The 18,930-nt window shown below is 44.5% G+C and overlaps 1 protein-coding gene and 1 long non-coding RNA gene across 3 annotated transcripts in view; both read left to right on the top strand.

Moving 5' to 3' along the window:
- LOC311027570 overlaps positions 1–18,930 on the top strand; it is a 244,942-nt gene that overhangs the window by 207,195 nt on the left and 18,817 nt on the right. The gene's annotated exons all lie outside the window — the stretch shown is intronic.
- LOC311027560 (syntaxin-12-like) lies at positions 3–18,186 on the top strand. 2 transcript variants are annotated; one of them, XM_084031619.1, is made up of 10 exons: positions 3–126; positions 584–724; positions 8,387–8,456; positions 8,715–8,814; positions 10,993–11,130; positions 11,236–11,279; positions 11,763–11,868; positions 11,991–12,063; positions 15,939–16,021; positions 17,523–18,186. In XM_084031619.1, the coding sequence occupies exons 2-10, from the start codon at positions 625–627 to the stop codon at positions 17,616–17,618; spliced, it is 810 nt and encodes a 269-aa protein (XP_083887745.1). In that variant the 5' UTR covers positions 3–126; positions 584–624; the 3' UTR covers positions 17,619–18,186. The 2 variants fall into 2 exon arrangements, with proteins under 2 accessions (XP_083887745.1, XP_083887746.1); XM_084031620.1 differs by having other exon boundaries at positions 99–122.

Here is an 18,930-nt window from a genome sequence, read left to right on the forward strand (position 1 = left end):
AAGGAGGCAGTAATGCAACTATTAGGATGCAAACTGCCGTAATACACTAAAGAAGAAGAAGAAGAAAACCAGGAAGGGCAGTTTCTTTTTTGACGACAGGAGGAAGACCATCAGCCAAACAAGCAAGTATTGACGCGGCTACTAGCTTTTATAAAGTAAACACTCTACTCTAGTTGACAATATGTTTTCGTCTCTGTTTCACTGGTTAAGAACACATGCAGCTGTTTAGGACCGGCTAGTTTATCCTCAATCACTGGAAGCTGCCAAGTTAGCGCCAGTTAGCCAGGAAGCTAACAGCTGAGCGTAGTTTAATCACAGCTTCCGGTCACTTGCGGCAAATAAACAGAGGGAGACCATACGTTATGGTTTAACACGTTATCTTGACGTCACATGCCCCTGTGAGTCGGCAACCTAACTTGTAAACGAGCTAACAAGCTTGAAGTGTCCCGTGTTAAAATAACGACGCCCTCATTATTCCGGACCTGTGTCTTTAGTTGTTAACTGTGAAGCACCACTTCAACAACTGTGTTGTTGTCTTTCCCTCTCGATGGCATCGAAACACCTTTCCTCTATTTGTCTGCAGCCAAAAATCAAGAAGGAAGGCACTACGACGCACTGGCAGAGATGTCATACGGCAAAGCAGACAGCTACCGCCACGTCCCACGGGACTTCAGCACCCTCATCCAGACATGTAGCTCCAACATCCAGAAGATCACACAGAACAGTAAGTCCTTTACTGCTGAACATCACCAGTAGCAATGAGGTATGATTGGGGGGTTAATCACCTGAGGCCCATATATCATCATGATACTTCACGATATGATGCTGTTGACTATTGAGTATTGCCGTAACACATTATTTATGACCTTTTTACAACTGCAAATGATGCAGTTTTCAACATGTTTTATCGACTATGTTAAAGTTTTCATTTGGTTCATATTACTTCAACCATTTTTATTGCAATCAAATGTGTTTGTCAGTCAAGCAGACGGACTGAGGAGGCCTGATCTCAATGTCCACACTCACAGACTTTGATCCACGTTCCCGTTGAGTCCCTGAGGGTTCAGGTCTGTCCACCGGTCACATCATCAGGGGCATGAGGACTCACTCGAAAGCCTTGAACCCTGAACCCTCAGGGACATTACTGACATCACCTGGTAGATGGTGAGTGAGAGGCTGTGATGCCTGAAATGGTAAATACAAATAGGACAGCGCTCGGCATGTCACGTTACTTTGATGCCGCAAAATACATCATCTAAAAGTGTTGGTTTTATTTGATTATTCAATTTAATTTCATGTTTTACAGCCTGATCTGAATGTCTTCTAGACTCTTATCATCCATCCATCCATAATAATAATAAACCAGGTGTGTAATGCTCCTGTTGTATGATTTCAAGTGTTTTATGTTCCATGTTAAATATTTAATGTTAATGTTTCTGTGTAAATATTCCACACATGTGCCGTCCTCTTTGTTTAATTCCTCCGGGCTTCCCGTGGTAACCCCGGGTTCAAGTCGCAACGCTATGAGCATCGATGCTGACTTAGAAATTTAATTTATTTTCAGTACTGTGTAGAGCACGAAAAACTGATTGGAATTCCTCAAAGATGTTGTCATTCATAAAAGAGATAAGTTGTAAGGAAACGCTCTTTTCTAAAAATTTTAATTATTTAAAACAAGAGGCTCCAGATTAGGTTTCTCTAAGAACAATGGCTTGCTTAAGGCTGGAGGGAAAGGAGCCTGTAGACAGCGAGCTATTGACAATAGCTAGAATGTCAGGTCCGACTGTCTCAAGTATTTCTTTCAGGAACCTAGTAGGGACGATATCTAAGGGGCATGCAGAGGATTTCATGTGGACTATGGCATCCTCTAAGGTTGACAAGGAAATGCACTCAAAATGGGTTAGCAAGGCAGGAGACACCAAGGACTCTGGTATCAGGAGAGGTCTGCAGCCTAATCTCTGCTATTTTGTAAATAAAATGAATGAGGAACTTGTCACATTTAACACTGGAGGCTTCCAATAGCTGACTGGAGGGGGATGGATCACTGAGTCAATGGGGTTGTGACACTGGCTAGAGATCAGGTTAGAAAAGTAGGAATTCCTGGCATCTTTCACAGCACTCTGATATGTGGACATCAAGCTTTTAAGAGTGTCTAGTGAAATCACAAGCCCACCCTTGTTCCATTTGCATTCAGCTTTCCTGCATTGCCTTTTAATCTCCCTTGTATGGTCATTAATCCAAGGCAGGGAATCCCATTTGACATTCTTTTCTTTAAATGGTGCAATGGAGTCAAGAATATTCAAGCAGGAATCATTAAAATGGGAGACCAGCTCATAAATGGGTAAATGAGATTGCTTAGAAGCATGAGGGGAAGCAGCTAAGAAGGCCTGGTGTGTGAATTTAGAGAGCAAGAAAGGATGGAGGAGTGGGGCTTGGGTGCAGGAGGGGGGAGCTGGGTTTGAAAAGTCACTGCTTCATGGTTAGAGACAGGGATGTCTAGCATGTGTAAGCTATTGAGAGATACACCATGAGACAGCAGAAAGGATGTGACCCTTATTTTGACTAGGACCTTTGACAGACTGAACAAGATTAAAAGATTCAAACAGGTGAATAAAATCAGTAGTAAAAGGACAGCAAACATTAATGATAAAATCCCCAAGAATAAGAACTTTGTCATAAAAAGTCAAAAATCATAAAAATCAGGAGATTCATGATCAAAACAAGCATTTAGTTTAGGAGGCCTGTAAATTAGGACACACAATAAGGGGGCCTTACCATTTAAAATAAAGCTCAGAATCTCAAAGGACGCAAAACTACCAAGTGAAATTGCTTATGTGTGGAATATTACATTTACACAGAAACATTAACATTAAATATTTAACATGGAAAATAAAACACTTGAAATCATAGCAATGTCATCATAGACTACACACCAGAGGCCTGTACTAGGAAGCAGGATTTGGGCTTAGCGAGGTAACTTAAGTGTTAACCCTGGGTTTTCCGTCCTACGACGCTGGTTCACTTCTTACTGGGGTAGATCGCCATGGTAACTTATGCTGCAGAGCTAACCTGCTCCGGAGCAGGTTATGTTCCTGATAAGAGATCAACGTGGAGAAAAACACCGCCTATTGACCAATCAGCTCTCTTGAAGATGGCATCAGCATTTGTAAAAGATCCCATGGATCGCCGGGATTGCAGCTGAAAGTATGAGGCTGATATTGTCACACACCACGCCATAAAAATACATCTCAGCAACACAATCATTTGTTTAAAGTTATTTTAAACTTGCTGACTGTGAATTTGAAAGTCCTATTTATAGTACTAGTAATCATATACTATGACTGCCCCATCATAAGGACACTACTAGATCTGACTGATTAACTTAACATGTTAACTGTGCTGATAGCTCAGTGGTAGAGTTACCGCCCCATGTACCGAGGCTCCCTGCAGCGGTCCTGGGTTCGAATCCACCCTGCGGTCCTCTTTTAAAGCACGTCGTCCCTCTCTCTCGCCCCTTTAACTCTCACGCTGTCCTCCGGCAATAAAAGGCCAAAAATATAACGTGTTGCTGAGATGTACTTTTATGGTGTGGTGTATGACAATATCAGCCTCATTCTTTCAGCTGCAATCCCGGCGGTGTAAAACGGACTTGGGAGCAGATAAAACAAATATAAAAACATAATTCAAAGTGGTAAGTAGGCTGTACGCCGACACAGAGAAGTCAGAGAAGTCATAGTCTCTGATGATAATCTGTATCTCTCATATAAAACATCGCTAGGGACAGACAAAAGGGTTTTTGCCGGTCTCTGAACACTAGTTCTCCTAAGAGACCCGATCCACGATCCAACGAGCTTCTTTTTTTTTATCTGCGCACCAAGAGAGCTGATTGGTCAGTAGGCGGTGTTTTTCTCCACGTTGATCTCTTTTCAGGAACATAACCTGCTCCAGAGCAGGTTAGCTCCACAGTGTAAGTTACCATGGCGATCTACCCCGGTAAGAAGTGAACCAGCGTCGTAGGACAGAAAACCCAGCGTTACCGCCTAAGTTACCTCGCTAAGCCCAAATCTTGCTTCCTAATACAGGCCTCAGGTGACATCAGTTAAGTCTCTGAGGGCTCAGGGTTTAAGGCTTTAGGGGGGACGTTGGGATCGGGCAAAGGTCATCGATGCTGACTTACAGGAAGTGGGCATAAAGGGCTCAAAAAGTCCACGAGCGAGTCCTCATAAACCTGACGATGTGACCGTGGGACAGACCTGAACCCTCACGGTCTCAACGGGAATGCCCATCTGTGAGTCTTTGTTTTGACCAACTTCCTGTCAATCAGCTGACTTTCCCCATGGCCACCCCAGAAAACACTCAGCACCATCTAGTGGACTGAAGAAGCAACTGTTACTAATTGGTTTAACTTGTCTTTGCAATATTGATAGTAATATACTCAAATATTATACTTTGTGTCTGTATGGATACAATATTGCCACACATGTATCAATCCCCGCCCCCCCCCACAAATAATGTCATTTCAATATGTTGCAGTATGATTGATTAAAACCTGACCTATTTTGAATCATGATTTATATTTTAATTCTATGTTGTTAACATAACATTAAAATGAAAGATTTTACTGGTCTGTACAAATTTAATGGCGCTTATCAAATGCTTATTCCGATTGGAAGGATCCGTTGTTAAAGCCATAATCAAGCTGTCTATGCTAAGTGAGTAATCAGCAGTGTTGGGAGTAACGCGTTACAAAAGTAATGCATTACTGTGATGCATTACTTTTTGTATGTCGGTTTTGAACCGCTTTTATAACGCTTTTGGTGCGAGTTTAAAACAGTAGGTTTACTTCAAAACGCGAGCGTCAGACGCTGTCAGAGCGTTTATGAACAGTGATTTAGAGCTCCCCTAAATGTCTCAGGTAGGCTTTCAGGTAATTTCACGGCATAACACAGTCATTAAACGTGAGGCAAATCTGGAATGAAAAATGTAAAAAGTAATGTAAAAGTAGTGTAATGCCTTACAATTCAAAGACAGTAATATTGTAATGTAACTAATTACTTTGAAATGACAGTAACAAGTAATAAATAATGCATTACGCTTTTGGAGTAACTTGCCCAACACTGGTAATCAGCTAGTTTCAGCCAGCTCAGCTGTAGTCAATAGACTTGATTGGAGGGAGGGGTCACAGTCAGTGCATGAGGTAAACTGTGCACTTAAAAGGCTGTCACTACAGCGTCAGGACATCAGAACGAAGACAGCTGAACAAAGACAAAGGAGTCTATCTGCAGGAGTCCAGAGAGGAAGTCCATTGAGGCAGGCATAACATCTCAACCGCCCCCCCTCGCAGCCATGTGTCTTATCCCAGTCAGGACATCACACTGGAGAAGATTTTACCAGAGACCCTTCACTCGAGGCTGTAACCCATCCAATCTCTGCTACCCACCATTCTTCACTGGTAAGGAACTTGAAGTACTAGGGGGGCTGTGGAACTGCCAGTCTGCAGTCAAGAAGGCGGACACCATTTCAGCATATGCCTCCCTGAAGACTCTTCACTTCCTGGCCCTCACGGAGACCTGGATCACCCCAGAAAACACTGCCACTCCAGCTGCCCTTTCAACTGCCTACTCGTTTTCACACTCCCCAAGACAAACAGGGCGAGGAGGAGGAACTGGGCTCCTCATCTCACCCAGATGGTCTTACCAGGTCCTTCCTCTGGACCACCTACCCCGATCTACACTTGAATTCCACGCCGTCTCTGTCACCCTTCCTTTCAAACTCAACATCATAGTGATCTATCGCCCTCCCGGTCCTCTCGGTGACTTTTTGGATGAGATGGATGCCCTCCTGAGCTGCTCCCCTGATGATGGCACACCACTCGTCGTCCTCAGTGACTTCAACAGCCGCAACCTGAAATCCCTCACTCCCTCCACTCTATCCTCAACTGTTATCTCCTCGCTACCATCCTCAGAACAGTTCTCCTTAATGCCTACTGAGGAAGCCTCCTCCATCCTGATGTCCTCACTCTCCTCTTCTTTGGACACTCTCTGTCCCCCAATCTCACGACCTGCGCGATCATCTCCCTCCCCTCCCTGGCTGTCTGAACCTCTGCGAACCAACAGATCATTGTTGCGAGCGTCAGAGAGAAAATGGAAGAAATCGGGCCAGCACGAGGACCATGCTCACTACCACCACCTCCTCTCTGACTTCACCTCAACTGTTTTGGCAGCTAAATCTGCCTTCTACCTGGCAAAGATCAACTCTTCTGCCTCCAACCCCAGGAAACTCTTCTCCATGTTCTCCTCCCTCCTCACCCCTCCTAGCCCTCCCCCCCTTCCTCCCTTACTGCCGATGACTTTGCAACTTACTTTACCGAGAAAGTAAATGACATCAGCTCCTCATTCACGCCTATTCCCTCCCAGAAGACATCTCCCCCAACTGTCAACTCTGATGGTCTTACCAGCTTTAGCCCCCTCACCTCTGAAGACGTTCACGCACTTGTTGCATCTAACCGTGCCACCACCTGCTCCCTTGACCCGATTCCCTCCTCTCTTCTCCAGGACATCTCACACGATATCTTGCCATTCCTCACCACCCTGATCAACTCCTCCCTCAGGTGTCATTCCAGCGGATTTTAAGACAGCTACCGTGAAGCCTCTCCTTGAAAAAACCCACCCTAGACGCTACTGACATCCAAAGCTACAGACCTGTATCTCTTCTTTCATTCCTCTCTAAAACCTTGGAAAGTGCCGCCTACAACCAACTGTCATCCTATCTCTCGCAGAACAACCTCCTAGACCTTAATCAATCAGGATTCAGGACTGCTCATTCCACTGAGACGGCCCTCCTCACAGTGACCGAGTCCCTGCGAGACGCCAGAGCCTCATCCCACTCCTCCGTTCTCATTCTCCTCGACCTATCTGCTGCATTCGACACAGTCAACCACCAAATCCTCCTCTCCACTCTGGCTGAACTTGGCATAACTGACTCTGCTCTCACCTGGTTTACATCATACCTGACAAATCGCACCTTTCAGGTCACATGGAATGGCTCTATGTTCAAACCCTGTTCTCTGGACACGGGTGTCCCTCAAGGCTCAGTATTAGGACCGCTTCTGTTCTCACTATACACCAGATCACTAGGTTCTGTTATCACATCGCATGGATTCTCCTACCATTGCTACGCAGATGACACCCAGCTGTTCCTCTCTTTTCCCCCGACCTCTGACACTCACATTGCAACTCGCATCCCGGACTGTCTGGCTGACATCTCTGTCTGGACAACTGCACATCACCTCAAGCTTAACCTGAATAAAACCGAACTCCTCTTCATCCCAGGGAAAGACTGCCCTCGCATGGACCTGTCGGTCACTGTCGAGGGCATCACAGTATTGCTGTCGTCAACTGCGTGGAACCTGGGTATAATCCTCGATGACCAACTACCCTGCACCCCCAACATCACTGCTGTGGCCCGATCCTGCAGATTTGCCCTCTACAATATCCGCAGGATTCTGACCTTCCTCACAAAGGATGCAACACAACTCCTGGTCCAAGCACTGGTCATCTCCCGCCTTGACTACTGCAACTCTCTCCTGGCTGGACTCCCGGCCTCTGCGATTAAACCATTGCAGCGTATCCAGAACGCTGCAGCACGCCTTATCTTCAATCTACCCAAATTCTCCCATGTGACCCCCCTCCTCCGTGACCTCCACTAGCTCCCTGTTGCAGCACGCATCCAATTCAAGACGATGACACTGGCCTTCAGGGCCATCAATGGAACGGCACCCATCTACCTTCAAACACTGGTCAAACCTCATGCCCCGAAGCGAGCACTTCGCTCCTCTACTTCAGCTGGCCGGCTGGTACCACCATCGCTGAAATCAAACAAATGTCGCTCAGCAAAGTCCAGCTCTTCTCTGTTCTGGCGCCTCAGTGGTGGAACGAACTCCCGACTAATGTCAGGACAGCAGAGTCATTTGCCATCTTCCGAAAAAGGCTCAAGACTCACCTGTTCAGACTTCAGCAGCATGACCCACTAACACCCCCCCCCCCCCCCCCCACCCCCCCAAAAAAAACTATAGCACTCTGATCATAGCACTGTTGCTCTTGAGGTACTACTTTACTCAGATGAGGACCTAACACTTGTTCTATTTTTAGCTCTTACTTTATCGGCAATGATACGTTGTGGTTTCTTTGTTTCCTTCTTTTGACAAATGTGCTTATTGTAAGTCGCTTTGGACAAAAGCGTCTGCTAAATGACCTAAATGTAAATAATCAAGGCTGATAAGTGTTTTATGTGAGCCATATTCATGCACACATGCCCTGCTTGGAGAGCTGTTGTTGGTTTACTGTGTTGTTGTTCCACTTATCCCCGTGTGTTCTTCTGGTCACAGCTGCTCAGATCAAGAGCATGGTGAACCAGCTGGGGACCAGTCAGGACAGCAGTGAACTCCAGGACCGCCTGTATGTATCCATCTCCTTCACAGCAACTCCCATGTCGGTCCCCTCCCCAAACCCACACACTGTCACCTTGAGCTGTTCCACTCCTCTAATATCTCCGTTAAACGGTGTCTCATGACGTCAGGGATGGTTTCTTCAAAGCAGCATTGTCATCCCGAAGGCACTTAGATTACACATGTACACTGGGGTGCCACAACTAGAACCTTGTACTTCATTGTGCAGGACAATGGAGGCTAATCTAAAGTATTGGTGTTTCCACAGGCAGCAGATACAACATTACACCAACCAACTGGCAAAAGAAACCAACAAGCACCTGAAAGAGTTGGGCTCAACCCCTTTGCCCACATCACCCTCAGAGCAGGTAAGCATCAATTTACATTTTGTCAGCCCCTCCAGGGTTTCTCTGGCTTCTTGGTGATTTTTGCAGATCAATAAGCCTGATTTCATGGCAGCTTTTAAAAAAATGACATGCATGTTGCAATGATGTTAGGTTTTGCAAGTTAAAATTGCAAAAATAGTTTGATTTTTTTCTTATTGTTGTATCATTGGCTCATTTAACAATGAAAAGGCTCAGGATTCCAAACATTCTAGCTACTTCTACAAGCGTATGCTATCGGAGACATCAGAGGGAGACATCGTGTCCTTACAGCAAGCTTTACACCACCTTAACAAACCACGAACATCTCAGCTGTGATCCAGACCAACCTGGAGACCAACCACCTTAAAGGGATAGTTCGGAATTTTGGACATAAAACCTATTTTCCAAGTGAGCCGGTGTGTTCGAGACGTCTGGAGACGTTTTAAAAACATTTCATTCAGTTCTTCTAGTTGCCGAGTTCGCTAATGCTATGGCTAGCGCAAGTCAATGGTTCTAGCTAGACAGGCATTAAAAACAGTCTTGCCCACTCCACAGTGCACCCGAGGCAAATCCATTGTAACGGCAGACTATCGATGTACATATGTGTTGATAGAATGTTTGAAATGAAACCAACCTTGCATTTTTAAGGATTTATGTCTCAGCAGCAGCAGCAGCAGCGTGTCATACTTCCTAGTAGGCTATGGCAGCGGCGGAGTGATATCACCTAGCACTTATAAGTTACCGGTTCTAAAATAGTTTGTTTACCTGCTGTCATTGCTACAGACGCAGAGTAGCCTGCAGTGCTAGTTTCTTCAATCTCACAGAAATGGCCACTTTTGGAGAATATACTGAAACTTTTGAAGACTCTGATGAGGAGTTTTTTTTCCACCCAAACCCAACCGTACCTGTACGAGCCTGAATATACAGAGGAAGAATTGCGCGAGAGGGATGCTCAAAGGGCAGAACATGAACCAGCGTCTGTGGAGACCGAGATAGCCCCCGCTGGAGCTGAGAACCGGGACCGAACAAACGGAGACTGGTGGTGCCAGGAGGGAATCCCCCGCAACGCGTCCAAGGGTTTACGGGTCTACGGACGGAGCAGAGGTCCGGGTTCGCAGTGCGTAAATGTGGCTTTGCGTGGCCGTGGGCTGCCCGGTGTTTGAGTGAGCTCTGAGGGCTTTTCAGACAGCCTTGGGGGTATAAGTACCGACAGTTCGGCCCGGTTCAATTGCCTATTTACGGGCAGTATTTCGGGGGCGCGTCTTAGAGTTTTGAGTCCGACGGAACAAAGTAAAATTCCGCTGCTGCTGAGAAACTAGTTCCTCAAAAAATGGATGATTCATGCGATGCGAGGTTAGTTTTGTTTTAAATATTATTCTATCAACACAGATATGTACATCGACACTCTAGTGTTTTAATTGATTTGCCTCGGGTGCACTGTGGAGTGGGCAAGACTGTTTTTAATGCCTGTCTAGCTAGAACCATTGACTTGCGCTAGCCATAGCATAAGCGAACTTGGCAACTAGAAGAACTGAATGAAATTTCTTGAAAACGTCTCCAGACGTCTCGAACACACCGGCTGAGTTGGAAAATAGGTCTTATGTCCAAAATTACGAACTATCCCTTTAACACATGGATCAGGAGGACTTGATAGGAGGTTATGAATATCAGCTGATTGGTGGCTGTTCAAACGATTTTGAACTCTTTAGACCAGAGGTCTTCAACATTTTTCAGGTCAAGGACCCCTTATTGGCTGATAGTGACACGGTGGAGGGACCCCCTATTACATAATGTATAATATTGTTTTGCTTATTAAACCGGTCAATAATGACGTGTAGTGCAGCCTATAGTGCCATGTATAACATTGCTTTGTAATTATGTATGTTTACAATGCTAAGCCATTAAAATAAGAATTGTTGACCGATTAATATAATAATATAATATAATAATTTCACAACGTAACATTTAACAAATAGAAGATATATATACACACACACACACTGTTTACACACTCATAAGTTAACTTAAAGACCAACAAGTGGAACCGTTGAAAAATTAACGGTTAACCATCATCATCCCTCGCTATAATAAAATGGATGATATTTCTGGCACAGTAAAGACATTTCTATGAATCCCTGCTCGTCCTTGTGCCTGGTGTCATCTCGTGTGTCTGTGGTCCAGAGGCAGCAGAAGATCCAGAGGGATCGGCTGATGAATGACTTCTCAGCAGCGCTCAACAACTTCCAAGCCGTCCAGAGGCGCGCGGCAGACAAGGAGAAGGAGTCTGTTGCCAGGGCGAGAGCTGGATCGCGTCTTTCAGTGAGTATCACAGATTAAAAGCACATTCATAAGGAAGGAGTGATGAAATGTCACATTCCTGGGACTCTTGATAATCTGTGTTCTTCTAACTTTACTTTCCCTCAGGCTGAAGACAGCTCTCGGGATGAAAAACTTGTTTCTTTCGAGAAGTAAGTGACCGTAAGACATCATGAAATAAATCATCGTATGAATTATTACAGACACAACTATAAGTGTTTCTTTTCAAGTTTGTCAGCAGCAAACCACTTCACTGTATTTTTAGTATTTCCTGTTGTAGTTGACATTTCCCTGATGAATCCCATTAGTGCCAGAGAAGAAGTTCTTTTAGTTCTCAGACCAAATGACACTTGCTGTTTGACAGTTGACAGTGTGGAAGATGTAGAGCCATGAACGCAGGCTGTGATTGGACAGGTGATTATTGAGTGATGAGTTATGACCTCTCAGAAAACAAAGGTTTCCTTGCACCTCCTCGTGAAAACTCACTGCAGTACTTTGCATTCAGTGTTGGCAGGACAACTGCTGGACAACAATGAAAATGTATACATATATTCACTTGGGCCCAACGTAGGTTATGGACATGTTTGTTATCTGTTTCCGTGCCATTTTGAAAATGTTGTCATGTTTGTGTAAAGCCAAGATGACTGGGGTCAGATGACCACCCAGGCAGAGGAGGTGGCCATCACAGAGGAGGACCTGGAGCTCATCAAGGAGAGAGAGACCAACATCAGACAGCTGGAGGTCAGCCTTGGCTTAATACATTGAATATTAATACAGCTAATATTTATACATACAGACCATCACAGTAGCTACTGACCTCTGCTGAAGTGGAGCGCCTGATTCTGTTTGTTTTTGTCTTTTAGTCCGACATTTTGGATGTCAACCAGATCTTCAAGGACCTGGCAGTGATGATCCACGATCAGGGGGAGATGATCGGTGAGTAGCACCCAGACACCCCTAGGCCTGTCACGATAACACATTTTGCTGGGCGGTTAATTGTCCCAGAAATGATTGCGATAAGCAATAATATTGCCGTTTTGAGACCATTTTCAACTGATACAATGATAATGGCATAATAATGCAAGTACACCCTTTCAAAGATCAATAAGCGTTAATTTCTAAAGAATATTTAACACTAGAACCAGAAGTCCAAAATTAAACAAAACAACCAAAAACAATAAATAAAATGGACTCTCAGTCTATTTTAACAAAAAATGTACTTGAATAAAAACCAAACACAACCAAAAACAATACATAAAATTGAAATAAAAACACACACAACCGAGAGGTGGAGATGCATATTTGTTGTATTGACGCGTTTAGTTGCTAACTGTTTTACACCAAATGCGACAACGGCTCGCTCAGGTTAAGCCGTTCACTGGTCATTCGGTTTGAACCTGACGTGCTCCCACACGGCAGCTGTCGCGTTTGGCTTTGAAACCAATTCCATCTTTGTTTTTATAGCTCCAAACCTCAACTAGGGTTTTCTCTAACTTGCTCTAACTCACAGGCGCTCACTTTCTTTTAATATGTCCGTGGCGCTCATAGGGATCTTATTCTGCACTCTGTGCAACGCCAGGGCTTCGCCTCACAGAGACCAAGCGGCTGACAAGTGCAGAGGGTTAACTCCTCATTTCGCTAAGGAAGCGAAAGCGGTAAGTCCAGTCCTGGCGGCATGGGTGGGCATTGGCGGGCCGTGCCCGCCCACAGAGACAGCCGTGCCCGCCCTGGGCTGGAAGCTGTTTATTTTATTTGGGTTTTGTTTTTTACCTCGGAGTGGCCAACTCTCTATATTATTCCTATCTCGGTTTGTCGATCATACAATTCAACCAATCCAATCAACGAACAAAGGCAACGTGCTGACCAATTACAGGTGTTGGGGGGGCGGGTCACTGAGTCAAACTCATGAGAGGGTAACGCCGTCAGTACTTGCCGTCCATGGTCGCAGTTGCTCGCAGAGTCGCTAGTTAGCTGTGGTGTTCAGTATGGATATCCATATTTTTTTCCCCAAAAAATACGCGGACAAGAAGTGACGACGCGAACGGGAGCGAGCAGGAAGCAGCGATATTCACTTATACTGGAAACGTCAGCACTGAAGTCAACAGTAACACTGGAGTAAACATTCATGCTAGGAGAGGAAGCTCCCTGCTGTAGCTACCTCTCCTAGTATGAGTTCAGTGTTCAGGTTGACGTCAGTGCTTCTGTTTCCAGTAGAAGTGAAGCTGTGTGGTGCTATCTGCATGCCACAACCCTTGTTGCTGGTCTTCTTGAATGAATGCTTCAGTTGAATAAATGGACACAGCACTACACTATTTTTTGTTTTTTAGATTTTGGGATGAACTGCCCCTTTTTAGTAAGAGGAAAATGATTTCTCCGCACTGTAGGAGTGGTCACAGAGCCATTGTTCAGCCTGAAGCAAATAAAATGTATGTTGAAAAGTTTGCCCCCCTGAAAAAATGTAATGCCCCCCCTTAATTTTTTTACTGCAGCCGGGTCTGGGTAAGTCGAAACCGATGCACCGGAGTGAAAACTCTTGTCATCCAGTCTCTTTGATAGAGAGACACAAGGAAAACGGAAGAATGGAAATTATCGCGGCTGGCAAAGTTATCGAGCTCATTCAAAGTTATCATGTGATAAAGCAATTTATTGCTTGTTGCGACAGGCCTAGACCCCCCCAGGGGACAGTGTGGAGCAGGGCTGCACCATGTGTCCTTTCAGCTGTGAGCTCCACCTCCCCCTGGCCTGGACCTCCGGCTCTGGACTCGCTGCCTCCTCTCTCACTGCGGGGAGTGACGGCTCTGTCATCAGGGGTCTGCCGCGATGTGCTGACCTCATTAGCCACGCCTTGTGGGCATTCCTCATATACATACTGGGAGTGTTGGGAAGGTGTTCTCTGACCAAGATTTTCAAGGAGCACATTTCACTGATCCTGGCTTCCTTCCACTGCTTTTACAATTTACACAACATTGATTGTATACAAAGCCCTGAACGGCCTCGCCCTGACTTATCTATCAGATAGCTCGTTGCATGCGTCCTTCCTTGTTGTACCAAAGTCCAGATTCCAACATAAAGGTGACAGATGCAAACTCTCCTTCACATTTAAGAATCTGCTTTTCTGTGATAGGATTTCTTTTTGAGTTTGTTTTGCTGTGTTTTCCTTTTGACTTTTAGATAATTTAATTCACTTTTTTTAAATAATTTCTGTTTTTATTGTAAAGCACTTTGTAACTGTGTTTTTAAAGGTGATCTATAAGTGACATTTATCTTTTTTATTATTATGATGATGATGATATTGGATTTACAGGAAGCAACTTAACAGCATTCCATAACTAAACAGTAGTGAGCATGCTCAGACCTCAATGTACATATTGCCAGAAGTATTCACTCAGCCATCCAAATAATATAAATCAGGTGTTCAATCACTTCCATGGCCACAGGTGTAAAAAAGCAAGCACCTAGGCATGCAGACTGTTTCTACAAACATCTGTGAAAGAATGGGTCGCTCTCAGGAGCTCAGTGAATTCCAGCGTGGTACTGTGATAGGATGCCACCTGTGCAACAAGTCCAGTCGTGAAATGTCCTCCCTCCTAAATATTCCACAGTCAACTGTCAGTGAGATCAATCGCTACAGACCTCCAAACTTCATGTGGCCTTCAGATTAGCTCAAGAACAGTGTAGAGAGCTTCATGGAATGGGTTTCCATGGCGATCAGCTGCATCCAAGCCATACATCGGCAAGTGCAATGCAAAGCGTCGGATGCAGTTGTGTAAAGCACGCCGCCACTGGACTCTAGAGCAGTGGAGACGCCTTCTCTGGAGTGACCAATCACGCTTCTCCATCTGGCAATCTGATGGACGAGTCTGGGTTTGGCGGTTGCCAGGACAACGGTACTTGTCTGACTGCATTGTGCCACGTTTTTTTTTTCAGGAGCTGGGCTTGGCCCCTTAGTTCCAGTGAAAGGAACTCTGAATGCTTCAGCATACCAAGAGATGTTGGACAATTCCATGCTCCCAACTTTGTGGAACAGTTTGGGGATGGCCCCTTCCTGTTCCAACATGACTGTGCACCAGTGCACAAAGCAAGAGAGTTTGGTGTGGATGAACTTGACTGGCCTGCAGAGTCCTGACCTCAACCCGATAGAAGACCTTTGGGATGAATTAGAGTGGAGACTGACAGCCAGGCCTTCCCGTCCAACATCAGTGTGTGACCTCACTAATACACTTCTAGAAGAATGGTCAAAAAGTCCCATAAACACACTTCTAAACCTTGTGGAAAGCCTTCCAGAAGAATTGAAGCTGTAATAGTTGCAAAGGGTGGACCGACGTCATATTAAACCATATGGATTAAGAATGGGATGTAACTTAAGTTCATATGCAAAGTCATGGCAGGTGAGCGAATACTTATAGCAATATAGTGTATGTTGTGTGTTTTGGTTGATAATGGGAAAAAGAACCTACCGTGGACGTCACACTGTGGCAGCCACACATCACATGACCACCAGGAGATTCAAATAAGATGAGTGTTATTCAAATGGCCCAGTTGGCGTCATTTGATATGTGAGTAAAGCCTGATTTGGTGTGAACAAACCCAACAAGTGTGAGTTCCTAGGTCCCCAGCTGTAGTGACCTTTTGTCCTTTCTTGTGGCTGATTGAGTGTCTTTCTTTGCTTTGAGCAGTAAATAAAAAAGGGAAATGAGGAATGTCCTCCATTGGAACACTACAAGCCTGCAGAGGGCGCTAAATGTCAGTGGCAGCAAAGAAGAGATTGTGCTCGTGCAGCAGCTGACCCTGCTGTGTGTTCTCCCTTGTAGACAGCATCGAGGCCAATGTGGAGAACGCTGAAGTTCACGTGGAACGAGGAACAGAGCAGCTACAGAGAGCCGCCTACTACCAGGTGAGTCTTCAGCCGCCACTCAACCTCCAGCTGAGAGGACAAACACGCTTCTATATACCATTATATCACCGTTATATCATCATATTGTGCACTGAAAATCCGAAATCGTATTCTGGAAAACAAAATATGATGCGTGCTTACATCTGCTAGTACCAACCAATAATATCACGACATCAACCACCAACGTTATGTCCTGCCTCCTAAGGCTGTTGAACACCTCTCCTTCAGTCTCACTCACACTGCAGGACTTTAGAATCCTAATCCAACAGTTCAGATTCAAGGTGAAGTCTGAACAGGTGAGTCTTGAGTCTCTCGAGTCCTGCGGAAGACGACAAGTGACTCTGCTGTCCTGACGTCAATAATACAGAACCGTAACGTTAACACACTCTGGGACCATCGTGTAACGAGGGATTTTGCTGTTTTCTGCTCCTAACGAGGTGGAAGCAGACGGTCGATGAATGAATGAAGCTCCAGCATGTTGGTCTTTTTTAGCTTCACACAATCAAACACACACTTAAGTGTGTATCTCACCATACAGCTGAACAAATGGTCCACAAAACGATACAATCGCATGCACATGTCTTTTGCATCAAGCGATCACATGAAGACATGGAGACAGATAAGTTGTCTTGCTAGAATGAAACTCTCTGTACCAAACGTGACACTTAATATAATATATGTAACGGTGTATAAGGGTTTATCTGTGATATTTCTGAAGAATAATTAAAAAAACAAAGATGCTGTACACTGAGCACTTAAATTAAGTGATACTGATGTATAGTGTGTAGTACCCAGTTTAACCATTAGATGTCATCTGTCTACAGCTAGATGGATTATTACTGGGATTAAAATCCTAGTGAGGACAGGATGCTTGTCGGTGTAACAGCGACATAAAGCTCTCCTCTTCGTCCACACATTGGTGGTTTGTGTCACTGATGACATGTTGTAGACAGTCGAGCTCCGGCTGAATTTCCCAACATCGGTGCCGACCAAGGTGTGCGACTCCAGTTCTCCTCCAACCTTTGGGAGGGTGAATGGAAGGGCTTAGATCAGGGATAAATCAGGATAAGATCGGGGTTAGATCGGGGTTAAATCAAGGTTAAATCGGGGTTAAAACAGGGTTAGATCGGTGTTAAATCAGGGTTAGGTCAGGGTAAAATCATGGTTATATCGGGGTTAAATCAGGGTTAGATCGGGGTGAAATCAAGGTTAAATCGGGGTTAAATCAGGGTGAAATCAAGGTTAAATCGGGTTAATCAGGGTTAGATCGGGGTCAAATCAAGGTTAAATCAGGGTTAAATCAGGGTTAGATCGGGGTTAATCAGGGTTAAGTCGGGGTTAATCAGGGTAAATCAGGGTCAGATTGGGGTTAAATCAAGGTTAAATCAGGGTTAGATCGGGGTTAGATTGGGGTTAAGTCAGGGTTAGATGGGGGTTAAATAGATTCTGCTGTAGTGTGAGCCCAGCTTAACTCTGTATTTCTCTGCTTTGTTTATATCAGCAAAAGTCCCGGAAGAAGATGTGCATCATTGCTTTGGTTTGTTCAATTGTGCTCGTCATACTTGGCATCATTATCTGGCAAGCTGCTGCCAAGTGAGTCAACTACACGCATCCGATGTGTCACTACTATATTTTACTCCGCCCTCCCCACCTGCAAGTACCTGCTTGGAATCACAAGAAGAAGAAGAAGAGGCTGAACTTGACCAAGGTCAGCGGGTCACATCTACGCAGAGGGAGGAACAACTGATCAGCCTTTTTTTGTAAAATTGTTATAAAACATCCTATTTAAAGTCAGATGAAGGACTGAGGTGATGTAGAGGAGCGATCATTAATTTCTTGTCTTATATACTGCACTAACACTAGCTGTCACTGTATTTAAAAATGAAAACATGTTATTGGGAATGATTTCAAAAAGAATCCTGACTTGTTAAAGTAAATGAATCTGTGGTTTTTAGGGGCTGTAATGATTTCTTTGTTACTTGTGACATCTTCTGATGTGAAGTGTGCCGGGCTGTCCTAGTCGCATCACACCACCGGTTGTAATATACATGTAGTAACATGAAAACAGATAACCAATATGAGTTGAATCCATGTCTGTAAATATTACTGCATTATATTCTGCTTAGAACGTAACGGCAGCAAAAAATGAAAGTCTTCAAACAAAACATTTTTAAATTGGTTTCTATGACCCTTGAGAGTATGCATAATAAATGTCTAAAACATGCTCTTCTGGACCTCAGTTCTGTGTCTGTCTACTTGTTGGCTCAGCAGTTTCCTGGTGCAGGTCGGGCTGCTTCATTTCAAATTATAAAGAACTTTACAACATTTTGGGTTTGATTTTCAAGATCATATCTGTCACTTCTGATAAGGTTGAAAGTAAATGAGATCTGGAAACATGAGGACGGCTGTCAGAAACACGGCACACTTTACTAAGAAAAGATATTTTAAAATGTAACTATCATCATGACATAATGACTTCAGCATGAACGTTTCGCTGAGTTTTTATAAATGCTTGTATTATCAGGTCAACACATTTTTATAAATGCTTGTATTATCAGGTCAACAAGTGTTAACAAGTGTTGATCTGATAATACAAGCATTTCTAAACATTTAGCGAAACTTTTTCATACTCTCGCGTGAAACTCGCGTCACGGCATCGGCTGGGTAAACACGGAAGTGGCGTCTATACTGCGGTAGCATAGCAGCCGAGGATAGAAGCTATCAGGCAAGTGTTCTTTTAAATAAACTCCTGGTGTACTTACAAACTTTCAAATGCCTCGTTTTGTGAGTACATACCCTATGTGTACTGCTGCAGAAGTTTGGTAACATTCCATGCATTATTAGTGGGGTAATTTACGAGATATACTCTATGTACTATAGCGCTAGTACTAAGCCATTCGGCTGATAGC

The sequence above is a fragment of the Eutrigla gurnardus genome (genome assembly GCF_963514095.1).
Source record: "Eutrigla gurnardus genome assembly, chromosome: 17".
Classification (NCBI taxonomy): domain Eukaryota; kingdom Metazoa; phylum Chordata; class Actinopteri; order Perciformes; family Triglidae; genus Eutrigla; species Eutrigla gurnardus.

Coding starts and splice junctions, on each gene's coding strand:
- LOC311027560 (XM_084031619.1), top strand. CDS start 625: ATGTCATACGGCAAAGCAGACAGCTACCGCCACGTCCCACGGGACTTC. Junction 8,457..8,714: donor AGTGAACTCCAGGACCGCCT/GTATGTATCCAT, acceptor GTGTTTCCACAG/GCAGCAGATACAACATTACA. Junction 16,022..17,522: donor AGAGAGCCGCCTACTACCAG/GTGAGTCTTCAG, acceptor TGTTTATATCAG/CAAAAGTCCCGGAAGAAGAT.